This window comes from Odontesthes bonariensis, chromosome 15, assembly GCF_027942865.1.
Source record: "Odontesthes bonariensis isolate fOdoBon6 chromosome 15, fOdoBon6.hap1, whole genome shotgun sequence".
NCBI lineage: Eukaryota > Metazoa > Chordata > Actinopteri > Atheriniformes > Atherinopsidae > Odontesthes > Odontesthes bonariensis.
The window spans coordinates 33,678,070-33,691,441 of NC_134520.1; the positions used below are offsets into that span (position 1 = coordinate 33,678,070).

At 40.4% G+C, this 13,372-nt stretch overlaps 1 protein-coding gene across 2 annotated transcripts in view; it reads right to left on the reverse strand.

The window, feature by feature from the left end:
* The window catches only part of LOC142400811 (carboxyl-terminal PDZ ligand of neuronal nitric oxide synthase protein-like), a 236,963-nt gene that overhangs the window by 66,488 nt on the left and 157,103 nt on the right, over positions 1 to 13,372 (reverse strand). For both annotated transcript variants that reach the window (XM_075486033.1, XM_075486034.1), the window contains exon 8: positions 8,264 to 8,425. In XM_075486033.1, coding sequence (XP_075342148.1) covers positions 8,264 to 8,425 — 162 coding nt within the window. The remainder of the gene's footprint in view (positions 1 to 8,263; positions 8,426 to 13,372) is intronic.

Below are 13,372 nucleotides of genomic sequence, written 5' to 3' on the forward strand. Positions count from 1 at the left end.
GAGCAGTGAAACTGCAAGGACCCTATTGTATCTGTAAGGTTTATTATTATTATTATTATTATTCTTATTCTTTGCAAAAGGTATGCGAAAACTCAGGAAATTTTGCGAGCGCCACGTGCTAGTCGACGACATGAAAGAATCTAAACATTATATCTTTGGGAGTTGCTCATTGGCTCTGTAGCGCCCCCTACGATGCTTAAAAATGGTGCCCGCAATGGGGTTAGTTTCGCGTAGGACAATGAAATTCGGTACACTCATTCACCATGCCCAGACGCACAAAAAAGTCTCTTGCCGCCATGGTCCCACGTACACAGGAAGGCGGCCATTTTGGATGGAAAGTGCGTTTTCGTGCCATTTTTGGCCGATTCCACGCCTTGCTTAAGATCGAACTTGTCCTACAGATTTAATGCTACAGACTTCAAACTTGGCCAGGTTACTCTTAAGACATGGGGGGGGGAATTCATGGAGAAACTTTTTCAAAACTTAAAGGGCGTGGGCGTGGCAACTCCTCAAAGTTCGATGACTCGCCATCACTCGCCACAAAAAATGAAGTCGCTTATAACTCCCACATACATTATCCAATCTGTCCCAAACTTCATACGGTGAATGCTGGACCTAGCCTGAACGCGTACATATTATCATAACGACATCCACCTATAGCGCCACCTGCTGGGGGTTGGAAACATCTCTTTTTTTCCACATCTCGCATTTGATCGAACTCGTCCTACAGATTTAATGCTACAAGCTTCAAACTTGGCCAGATTACTCTTAAGACATGGGGGGAAAGAGTCATGGAGAAACTTTTTCAAACCTCAAAGGGCGTGGCCGTGGCGACGCCTCAAAGTTATGACTCACCATGAAGAATTAAGTCGCTTATAACTTCCACACTCATTATCCAATCTGTCCCAAACTTCATACGGTGAATGCTGGACCAAGCCTGAACGCGTACATATTATCATAGTGACATCCTCCTATAGCGCCACCTGCTGGTGGTCGGAAATGTCATTTTTTGCCACACCTCACATTTTATAAAACTCCTCCTACACATTTAATGCTACAAGCTTCAAACTTAGCCAGGTTACTCTTAAGACATGGGGGCAAAAATTCATGGAGAAACTTTTCCAAACTCTGAACAATTCGGGCGTGGTCAGGCGGTGAAAATCGTGTGATGGTGTTTGTGATTTGAAAGCCTTATCATCATCACAACGTCATGAAACTTGGCACACACGTCCATCCTGAACACCTCGTACGTATGTGAAGGGTATCGTGTGTGGAAGGAGCAAAGTGGCTCAGTGGCGCCCCCTAGGGTACTTAAAAATGGTCCACACATTGGGGTTAGTTTTGCGTGGGACGACGAAATTCGGTACACTCATTCATCATGCCCAGACGCACAAAAAAGTCTCATGCCGCCATGGTCCCACGTCCACAGGAAGTCGGCCATTTTGGATGGAAAGTGCGTTTTCGTGCCATTTTTGACCGATTCTACACCTTGTATAAGATCGAACTTGTCCTACAGATTTAATGCTACAGACTTCAAACTTGGCCAGGTTACTCTTAAGACATGGGGGGAAAAATTCATGGAGAAACTTTTTCAAACCTCAAAGGGCGTGGGCGTGGCGACGCCTCAAAGTTTGATGACTCGCCATCACTCGCCACAACAAATTAAGTTGCTTATAACTCCCACATACATTATCCAATCTGTCCCAAACTTCATACGGTGAATGCTGGACCCAGCCTGAACGCGTACATATTATCATAGTGACATCCACCCATAGCGCCACCTGCTGGTGGTTGGAAACATCTTTTTTTTTCACACCTCGCATTTGATCGAACTCCTCCTACATATTTAATGGTAAAATCTTCAAACTTGGCCAGGTTACTCTTAAGCTAGGAGGGAAGAAAACTCTTGAGAAGCTTTTCCAAACTCTGAACGGTGTGGGCTTAGCCAGGCGGTGACAATCGTGTGATGGCGATTGTGATTTGAAAGCTTTATCATCATCGCAACTTAATGAAACTTGGCACACACGTCCACCCTGATGACCTCGTTCGTATGTGAAGGGTATCGTGTGTGGGCTGAGCAAAATGGCTCAGTGGCGCCCCCTAGAAATTTTCAAAAACCCCTCCGCATTGGAGTTATTATGTCCTCGTACGTACGCAGAGGGTATCGTGTGTGTGGGCAGAGCTGTGGCTCCAGCGTCCAGCGCATGCCCCAACGTGCGCACATCCCAACGTACGCACACCTCGGTCCCGCTCACAGCTGCTTGCAGCTTTCTAGTTATTATTATTATTATTACATTACACTTAGCTGATGCTTTTTATCCAAAGCGACTTACATCTATTTAGATACAGGGTATTGGTTACAGGCCCTGGAGCAATGTGGGGTTAGGTGCCTTGCTCAAGGGCACTTCAGCCATGAATAGAGGTGTAGGGAGAGGTAATGGCGGGACTTGAACTTGAAACCCTCTGATCTTAAGTCCGCCTCCCTAACCACTAGGCCACGGCTGCCCCCATCCCTTGGTTTACTTCCGCGTTATGTGGCCCACAGAGCATGCACAGTAGAGTCACCCCCCATGATGCTTTGGGGCCTCCCATCATGCCCCGGGGCGATGAGGACGTGCACGTACGTACACATCACAGTGCACGTACACAGCTGTGACGTCACGCTGGGAAAAGAAACTTTTCTGGCCGTTAGAAAACTAATTTATGTCTAAAAAGTCCATGACTTAAAAATATAAAATCCAAAGATTAGTAAATAACAGCAAATTCAACAACACTTCAGATCTAAAGAAATAAAAAACAGCAAATTTAACTTCTTACCCGTTTAATGAAAGTATGAGTTTGGTTCATAGAAGCTGTAAATTAATTCAAAATAGGGTTTTTAAGTTTCCAAAGTATATTTTCTAACAAAGGCCGTGGGTGGCAGCAGGTGGTTTTGTTCTCGCACGCACTTCAGAGTTGATTGTTAAAAAATATATGTAGTTTATTTTTGACAAAAAAAAAATATGAACAAAACAATAACTAAAGATTTCTTACAATTTGGATGAAAAACGAAAGTTAATTTATTCGGATTTAACAAGATCTAAAAGTGGTCAAAAAATCATTTAATCACAATTGACAAACAAAAAAGAGCCCCCGGTGTGTTCTTAATCTGTCTTGATTAATGGGCGGGTCTAAAAGTTACCAAAAATAATCTAAACAATTTCAAATATAAAAATGAATTTCAGATTTTGATTCCAAATTAACTAAAGCATATTCTAACTGCCCAAAGAAAACTAAATTGATAGAACTTATGATTTACAAAACATAAATGGCCCCAACAAGGGTTGATTTCCAAAAGTTGTGAAACTCGTTAAAAAATACACAGAAAAACGAGGCAAAAACAGATATTTAGATATCAGCGGCAGCTCCTTTTAAACTTCCTGTTGGTAATGTCAGACTGAAGGATGTTTCTGCCCTTCAACAACATTTGACCTTTGACCTTTAAATAACCTGTTGAAAATCAGCGGAGAAGAAACGGCATTTTCTGACTTCCAGTGTGAAACTTGGATGAATATTTAGTTTGAGTCAGCGTATAAGTTTCGGTCTTGTAAAGACGGCGTGTAGAAACCGCGTAAACAATCTCTTCTCTTGGATCTTCATCAAGAACAATGTAAGCTGAACTAACCAGTGGTTTTTTAACTTCTTCCCCAGCGTTGACCTGCAGTGCCACAGTGAGCTTCTCCTTCCTTATTAATGCCAGAGAGAAGCGGCCTCGGGCAGGCTGGCAGGGAGGACCACAGATACTTATTCTATGCAGCAAACAGCCCTAAATTTGAAATTCTGGTCATTAATAATTGCATCCGCATGAGATTAACTGCAGTAGAGCAAAGTAGCTGGTTTGTGAGGAGGGGTGTGGCAAAAAACTCCAAAGTTGCGTCAGAAAATATGAAGATGTAACAGCCTACGTGGTGCAGCCACCCCTAACACTGCCTGGCTGAGTAAAGATGGAGCTGGATGTGTGCCCAAGTGTTAGAGATGTGTCACCAACACACCGCAGGAGTTCAAAGACACAGCGTCTTCAAGGTAAAATCAATCACGGTGTGTCTCAGCAGCCGTAATAAAGCCACTGAACCAGCTCCAGGTTCAGTTTTTTACCCTGAGAAACACAACTGAGGACGGGCTGCTGTGTCACATCACACTGCAAATTCATTTGTAGCACATTTCATGTTCAAAACAAATCAAAGCGCTTTACGTAAAATAAAAGCATTGCAGCAGGGAGTGGAAGAAGCATTAAAATACATAAAAGAATATAAAGAGAAGCAAATAAAATGATTAAAATGATTAAAAACAGTCCAGATAAGTTCAAAGATATCGTGCAGATTTCATGCATAGACACATGAGAACAGAAATGTCTTTAACCTGGATTTAAAAATGTCTCCATTTGGTGAAAGTTTAATCTCCACTGGCAGTTTGTTCCACTTGTTTGCAGCATAACAGCTAAATGCTGCTTCTCCATGTTTAGTCTGGACTTGTAAACCATGTGTGTTCCGAGTCCAAGTTTGACGGCCAAAGAATCCATTTTCTATCGTGCAGCTGGAGCCTATCTCAGCTGCCATTCAGGCAGAGGACACCCGGGACGGGTCACCTGTGCATAACAGGGCCACGCAGAGACAATCAGACAAACAACCATGCAGGCTCACTCTCACTCCTCCGAGGGCTAACCTACAGCAGAGATACTCACTGTTTATTTCACTAGAGCCACATTAGCAGCAAAATCAAGGGAAGAGCCACTTTTACCACAACATACTAAAGTCCCCTTTAGCAAATATGCATTTCTACATATAAAACATCCCACAAAAAAAGAAACAACACAGCCAATACATGTTCAATTCAGACCACATTTACCTTAATACTGGGATGAGCTGAAGCTGGCGTGCATGTCCTTGACTTTCTTCATGTTGTATTTGTAGTTTGTTGTTGTAATCATAGTGAGACATTCAGGATGAGCATGGTTTTTGTGCTGGTTTTTGCCCCTTTTTAATTAAAAACTGATCCATTGTGCCTGCATCTCGCGCTGGCTAAAGGAGCTAGCGTGCTCTGCGGTCAAGTGTGACGGTGGTTTAAGCGGGCTGCGTTGCCAGGTTTAACAGTTCCCCCTTTAGTAAACACTATTAAGCCTTAATTAATACTTAATAAAAACTTAAAAATACTTAATACTACAAAAACGCAAGCTTAATAAAAATACTTAATACTGTGCAGTATTCGCTGTGTGTTGTTTGAAAAAATGTATTGTTATTGTTACCATATTGTTATAAGCTACTATGCGAGTGTGAGCCACCAATTAGAGCTTGAGGAGCCGCGCAATGAGTATCTCTGGCCTACAGAGAGGCCCCCCCACATCGCCGTGCAGCCCGAACCAAATGATTAAACGGTTAAATGTTGGATTAGCTTGTTAGCTGGAAGACAACATCAAGAGAAGCAGCCAGGAGCGTTGGAGGAAAAAAAGAAGCGTGAGAGCAGCTCGGTCAGCTTCAGACCATTTCTTAAATGGAAAGAGAGTAAAACTCGAGCACCTCAGCACAGACGCGCTCATTTGCAACATTAAAAAGGAAGTGAAATGCCTCCTTTCATGTGCCAAAGCTCCGACTCGTTAAAAGTTTTTACAGCAGCATTGAGCGGCGACCTCTGGCTTCCTCGCTGCATAATTAATGACTTTTATGTATGAGCATGATCAATCTAAAAGGCGTGAGCTCTCAGCTGTGGCAGCAGTCTGTTCACCGTCACCCAGGTACGACTCCCACGCCCCTCTTTGAGCTCAAGGCCTGACAAACTGGAGGAAGATGCATTCGTTGATCCAGCTCATAAGCCAGAAGCCTTCGTGTTCACTAGCCCCCTCAGTCTCTGTGATATACGTCTGCTGCTGATACATCCCTTTCAGATCCTTACCGTACTGCATGGACCGCTATATTCCACCGGTATACAGTAGACCTGGGAGAGCTACACAGTGCTACTTACTCGACATTTATTTAAAGACAAGTTGTATTTGTGGGTGTAGCATTTGTTAAAAACAAGTTTGTCTATAAAAACTTGTGTTCAGACTATTTTTAGATAGTTTCAAGCAAAAACTGTAGGAGTCAGCAGAATTAAAGTCTATGCTGAGCTGCTCGAAGAGCGTAACGCTCATTGTTCCAGTGACCTTAAATGAACTCGACCAACAGTTCCTGAGGCAACATACAGAAAACTCAAGGTTTAAGTACCACTCATTATGGGAATGATTCTAACGTAGCTAACCAGCAGCTACTGCTGTAATTTGAAAGGCAACTCTTTAAAGTACCAGGTAAAACTCTTCAGTCTCCTCTAAGCAAGTCTTTTTGGATGGAAAGTGACAAATGTTTCCCAATGCTTGATGTGAATGTTTTGCTTCTTTGTGCTGAGGTTTTTCTCCTCCTCTCCCCCAATGTGTTATTTCCTCTCTCATTCTACCCTTATCTTATTAACGCTTCACTAAGAGGAAAACTTAGTTATATTCAAATGGTTTATTAAGACCTATTATCACTGTATAAACCTTAATATTTCCTCTCAGATGAAAGTTTTTTACCCAAGTCCCCTTTAATTTATGGACCGTTGAACGGCTTTTTAAATGCTCCCTCTTAGAGGAAAGCATATCCATGTTTATCATTCATTATATCAACCGTTCTGTTATTAGCTATATTTTTAAATGCTTCCTCTTAGAGGAAAGTTTATCCATGTTTGTTAGCTTTTGTTAGTTTACTCAAATGACCTGTTATAGTTATACCAATGTTACTATTAGCTAACTTTACTTTTGCTCTGTTATCGTTATACCAATCTTACTGTTAGATAACTTTACTTTTGCTCTGTTATAGTTATACCAATCCTACTATTAGTTAAATTTACTTTTGCTCAGTTATAGTTATACCAATCCTACTGTTAGATAACTTTACTTTTGCTCAGTTATAGTTATACCAATCCTACTATTAGTTAAATTTACTTTTGCTCAGTTATAGTTATACCAATCCTACTGTTAGATAACTTTACTTTTGCTCAGTTATAGTTATACCAATCCTACTGTTAGATAACTTTACTTTTGCTCAGTTATAGTTATACCAATCCTACTGTTAGATAACTTTACTTTTGCTCAGTTATAGTTATACCAATCCTACTATTAGCTAACTTTACTTTTGCTCTGTTATAGTTATACCAATCTTACTATTAGCTAAATTTACTTTTGCTCTGTTATAGTTATACCAATCCTACTGTTAGATAAATTTACTTTTGCTCAGTTATAGTTATACCAATCTTACTATTAGCTAAATTTACTTTTGCTCTGTTATAGTTATACCAATCCTACTGTTAGATAAATTTACTTTTGCTCAGTTATAGTTATACCAATCCTACTATTAGCTAACTTTACTTTTGCTCTGTTATAGTTATACCAATCTTACTATTAGCTAAATTTACTTTTGCTCTGTTATAGTTATACCAATCCTACTGTTAGCTAACTTTACTTTAGCTCTGTTATAGTTATACCAATCTTACTGTTAGCTAAATTTACTTTTGCTCAGTTATAGTTATACCAATCCTACTATTAGCTAACTTTACTTTTGCTCTGTTATAGTTATACCAATCTTACTATTAGCTAACTTTACTTTTGCTCTGTTATAGTTATACCAATCTTACTATTAGCTAACTTTACTTTAGCTCTGTTATAGTTATACCAATCTTACTGTTAGCTAAATTTACTTTTGCTCAGTTATAGTTATACCAATCCTACTATTAGCTAACTTTACTTTTGCTCTGTTATAGTTATACCAATCTTACTATTAGCTAACTTTACTTTTGCTCTGTTATAGTTATACCAATCTTACTATTAGCTAACTTTACTTTAGCTCTGTTATAGTTATACCAATCTTACTGTTAGCTAAATTTACTTTTGCTGTTATAGTTATACCAATCCTACTGTTAGCTAACTTTACTTTTGCTCTGTTATAGTTATACCAATCTTACTGTTAGCTAACTTTACTTTTGCTCTGTTATAGTTATACCAATCTTACTGTTAGCTAACTTTACTTTTGCTCTGTTATCGTTATACAAATCTTACTATGAGCTAAATTTACCTGATTGATGTTTTTATTTACCTGTATTTCTGTGTTGTATTTTTTCTGTATTTCTGTATGTTTTTATGTAAAGCACATTGAGTTGCCTGTGGTATGAAATACGCTATATAAATAAAGATTGATTGATTGATTGATTGATTGAAACGTACCTGTGCTACAGCCACTTGTGTCTGCTGCTGTTGCTGCTGCAGCTGCTGCTGGAGCAGCTGGATCTGGTGGTGGACAGACAAGGGGGCCCCGGGCGGCAGGGTGCCCGTCGCTGGGAGCAGCATCCTGGGGCTGGACACCAGCAGTGAAGCCTCCTCTGATGCCTGAAACAAGCGAGAAAGAGAAAAAACGTGGTTGCTACAAGTTGCCTTAAACGGCCAGCGTTTGGCCTTTGCTATGAGACAATACATTAATATATAAATCAAACATTTATAAACATCTTTTGAGCGAATAAACTTTTCTGTAATGAGAAAACTTTCAGCTGAGGATCCAGGGAAACCATTAATGAATGAATAAGAGGCCCAGCAGAACAGGCCACCATCAGAACAACAGTCTGAATTTATTTCATGCCTTCTCCATCACTGAGACGGTAAAAAAAAACGTTTTATTATTGCAGAAATTTTGCCCAAATCACACAAAAAGCAAGAATAAATTGTTTGTGTCACTGATGGTGGAGGTTTAATGATGAAATCCAAGGGAACTGATGCAGAAACCATCTGAATTTAAATGACTAATCCTTTTATTTCCTGCCAAAAAGTCAGTAATTACAGCGAATAAATAGCAGGCACTCCGGCTAAAGCACAGAGTGGGTCTTACTGCATAAAGAGGTGCTCTGGACAACAACAAATAACCCTCTAAGACCGTCTCTGAGCCCTTTAGGGGAAAAGGATGAAGCTTTGTTACACCGGTGCAATGGAGGGGAGGAAAAGGTGCCTGAAAGTGACCCGAACCCACCTTAAAGAACCTGTTAGAAAACGCTTCACCATCTGTTTGCACCTTCTGGCGACACACAGACCCAGACACACTCTGCATGGGAGGAATATTTGACTGATGGCCTGTCAGAAATGGCTCTTTTAGGTTAATTATTCTACGTTGACAAGCATCTTTGTGAGTTAATGGACACTGATAAGCCACATTCTGCACAGATCCCATCAGAGGTGGGTAGAAACGAGTTACATTTACTAAAATTATCCTTCTAGGAGTAGTTTTGTGCAGCAGAAACTGTCCTCTTACTCCGCTACATTAGGCTACAATGAGCTGGTTACTTTTCTTCTTACCTCTTTGGTATTCTACGCCTCATTTTTTTTATCCCCCTGCGTACGCCTCATTTTAATGTTTTATTCTGACAGAGAGAGAGACTTCCGCCAAAGGCTCTACCACCTGACTGTGTTCCACCAATCAGACGTAGCCGTGCAGTCTGGTCACGTGACCATACTCAGTCTCAGCGGCGGGACGGGTTAGCTTTAGCATTAGCAGTCGTAGCAAACAAACAAAGAAACAGATGAAAAATGTCAGAACCAACGGTGGGAAATGAAGACGCAGACGAGGCCTCATACTGAAAGCATGTTTACCTTACAAAGAGTGAGAAACAGCAGCTACATTATGTGTCTTCTGTGTCAACCAAAACAAACGCACATTTCAGCAGAAACTCAACATCTAACTTGAGGAAACATGTAGCGCTAAGTTTCCTAAACTCGTTTTTCCCCCCATGGATAGGTGAATGTTTGTTTTTTAGGTTACATATGGGTTACATATGTTTTAAACATTTCCTACGTCAAGTTCGTGAATTTGCCTGGATTACTTTAATTTAAGCTATTTTGTAATTACTTAATTAATTTTTATTTATTTCATCAATTGGATGAACTCTAATCTGCCTAAAGATGATTATTTAGTAGTTTTGTCTGTCTGATTGAATGCTTGTGTTAACAAATAAATCAGACGTTACTCAACAGTTACTCAGTACTCGAGTAGTTTTTTCACCGAGCACTTTTTTACTCTTACTCAAGTAATTATTTGGATGACTACTTTTTACAGCTGGGCCCAGTCTGACCTTTGGGAGTGTCCTTTGGTGGCATTAGATCCTTTGGGTCCTGTGAGGAGGGCTCAATCACACTGGCACAGGCCAGGGAAACATGACTTGGGATGTTTTTTCTCATGTTCTTCCAACTGATCCAGAGCAGCTGTTGTCTTTTGCTGGCAGTAAAATGTCCTCACAGGGACCCGATTCATTTTACTTCCATCAATCAGCCTCACTTGTAACACTGCCTCGGTCTGCTGGCCTGTTTTCTGTATCCTCTGTCCTTTTCTCAAAGTGTCCTTGATGCCAATGGTTCTGTGTAACATAGATCAGTTCCCAGGGTTAAACAATGTTTCCACATCGTGTCCTGTTATAAGGACAGTGGGTTATGGACGATCACCGTATATGTGTGAAGGACAGACGTGAGGACTTTTTTCCTCTCTCTCTCTGAGAGTTATGATGAAACACTTGAGATAACCCTTCAGCTGTGAAGGAAAGCATGTTTAACAGGATTGTGGCGCTGCCTTTGAAGCCGTCAGTGTTGTCAGGCTAACCGAGGCTATTTGGTATCTGGAAGTGTGAATAAGATGATTCAGCACTCAAGGGCAACCGAGAGGAAGAATGACGCGCTGTGGACACAGGAAATAATCCCAATTACAGAGAAACAGAACGAGAAGCCAGACACAAACACAAACAAATCCATCACAAACTCATCACTTATAACAAACCAAAGTTTAAATGCCCTTTTCTCAAAATCAGTTTTTTGTATTTTTCCAGTATATCTCAGCCTATGGAGCACCTACTAACACCAAACTTTCCAGTTATACACTTAGCAGTATTCTGAAGATATTTACATAAGGATTTGTTGATAAATCATTCCTGGCCTGATTTATGTGACATTATAATTAAAGAATATGGTGAAAATCAATGTTTTTTAGGCTATGGACAGTATATTTTGATTTCCTAGGAAATGAAAGCAGATATCCTGAAATCCCTCTGTAATTTTCTTTTCATTTTGTGTGTAAACAAAATGAAAAGCGTTCAAGTCTCAAGTCATTGTGTTAAAGTCCAAGTCAAGTCTCAAGTCTTTGCGTTCGAGTCCAAGTCAAGTCTCAAGTCTTTGCGTTTGAGTCCAAGTCAAGTCTCAAGTCTTTGCGTTCGAGTCCAAGTCAAGTCTCAAGTCTTTGCGTTCGAGTCCAAGTCAAGTCTCAAGTCTTTGCGTTCGAGTCCAAGTTAAGTCTCAAGTCTTTGCGTTCGAGTCCAAGTTAAGTCTCAAGTCTTTGTGTTCGAGTCCAAGTTAAGTCTCAAGTCTTTGTGTTCGAGTCCAAGTCAAGTCTCAAGTCTTTGTGTTCGAGTCCAAGTCAATTCTCAAGTCTTTGTGTTCGAGTCCAAGTTAAGTCTCAAGTCTTTGTGTTCGAGTCCAAGTCAAGTCTCAAGTCTTTGTGTTCGAGTCCAAGTCAAGTCTCAAGTCTTTGCGTTCGAGTCCAATTCAAGTCTCAAGTCTTTCCGTTCGAGTCCAAGTCAATTCTCAAGTTTTTGCGTTCGAGTCCAAGTCAAGACTCAAGTTTTTGCGTTCGAGTCCAAGACAAGTCTTTGCGTTCAAGTCTACGTCAATATCAAGTCTTTGTGTTTGAGTCAAGTCTCAAGTCTTTGTGTTTGAGTCAAGTCTCAAGTCTTTGTGTTCGAGTCCAAGTCAAGTCTCAAGTCTTTGCGTTCGAGTCCAAGTCAAGTCTCAAGTCTTTGTGTTCGAGTCCAAGTCAATTCTCAAGTCTTTGTGTTCGAGTCCAAGTTAAGTCTCAAGTCTTTGTGTTCGAGTCCAAGTTAAGTCTCAAGTCTTTTTGTTCGAGTCCAAGTTAAGTCTCAAGTCTTTGTGTTCGAGTCCAAGTCAAGTCTCAAGTCTTTGTGTTCGAGTCCAAGTTAAGTCTCAAGTCTTTTTGTTTGAGTCCAAGTCAAGTCTCAAGTCTTTGCGTTCGAGTCCAAGTCAAGTCTCAAGTCTTTGCGTTCGAGTCCAAGTCAAGTCTCAAGTTTTTCCGTTCGAGTCCAAGTCAAGTCTCAAGTTTTTGCGTTCGAGTCCATGTCAAGTCTCAAGTCTTTGCATTCAAGTCTACGTCAATATCAAGTCTTTGTGTTTGAGTCAAGTCTCAAGTCTTTGTGTTCGAGTCCAAGTTAAGTCTCAAGTCTTTTTGTTTGAGTCCGAGTCAAGTCTCAAGTCTTTGTGTGCGAGTCCAAGTCAATTCTCAAGTCTTTGTGTTCGAGTCCAAGTTAAGTCTCAAGTCTTTTTGTTTGAGTCCGAGTCAAGTCTCAAGTCTTTGTGTGCGAGTCCAAGTCAAGTCTCAAGTTTTTGCGTTCGAGTCCAAGTCAAGTCTCAAGTTTTTGCGTTCGAGTCCAAGTCAAGTCTCAAGTCTTTGCGTTCAAGTCTACGTCAATATCAAGTCTTTGTGTTTGAGTCAAGTCTCAAGTCTTTGTGTTTGAGTCAAGTCTCAAGTCTTTGTGTTTGAGTCAAGTCTCAAGTCTTTGTGTTCGAGTCCAAGTCAATTCTCAAGTCTTTGTGTTCGAGTCCAAGTTAAGTCTCAAGTCTTTGTGTTCGAGTCCAAGTTAAGTCTCAAGTCTTTTTGTTCGAGTCCAAGTTAAGTCTCAAGTCTTTGTGTTCAAGTCCAAGTCAAGTCTCAAGTCTTTGTGTTCGAGTCCAAGTTAAGTCTCAAGTCTTTTTGTTTGAGTCCAAGTCAAGTCTCAAGTCTTTGTGTGCGAGTCCAAGTCAAGTCTCAAGTTTTTGCGTTCGAGTCCAAGTCAAGTCTCAAGTTTTTGCGTTCGAGTCCAAGTCAAGTCTCAAGTCTTTGCGTTCAAGTCTATGTCAATATCAAGTCTTTGTGTTTGAGTCAAGTCTCAAGTCTTTGTGTTCGAGTCCAAGTCAAGTCTCAAGTCTTTGCGTTCGAGTCCAAGTCAAGTCTCAAGTCTTTGCGTTCAAGTCTACGTCAATATCAAGTCTTTGTGTTTGAGTCAAGTCTCAAGTCTTTGTGTTCGAGTCCAAGTCAAGTCTCAAGTCTTTGTGTTCGAGTCCAAGTCATATGTTTATCATATGTTCAGATCTATCTTCCGGAAATATATGCAAATGTGCGCATGTTTAATGAGATAATGCCTCATTTGCATAATTAAACATACAAATTTCTGAAACTTGTAATACATTTTTTTTCCATACTTGTATAAGTAATCAACTGTGGAAGTTTCACGGTGATATCTATTATTTTAAAATATT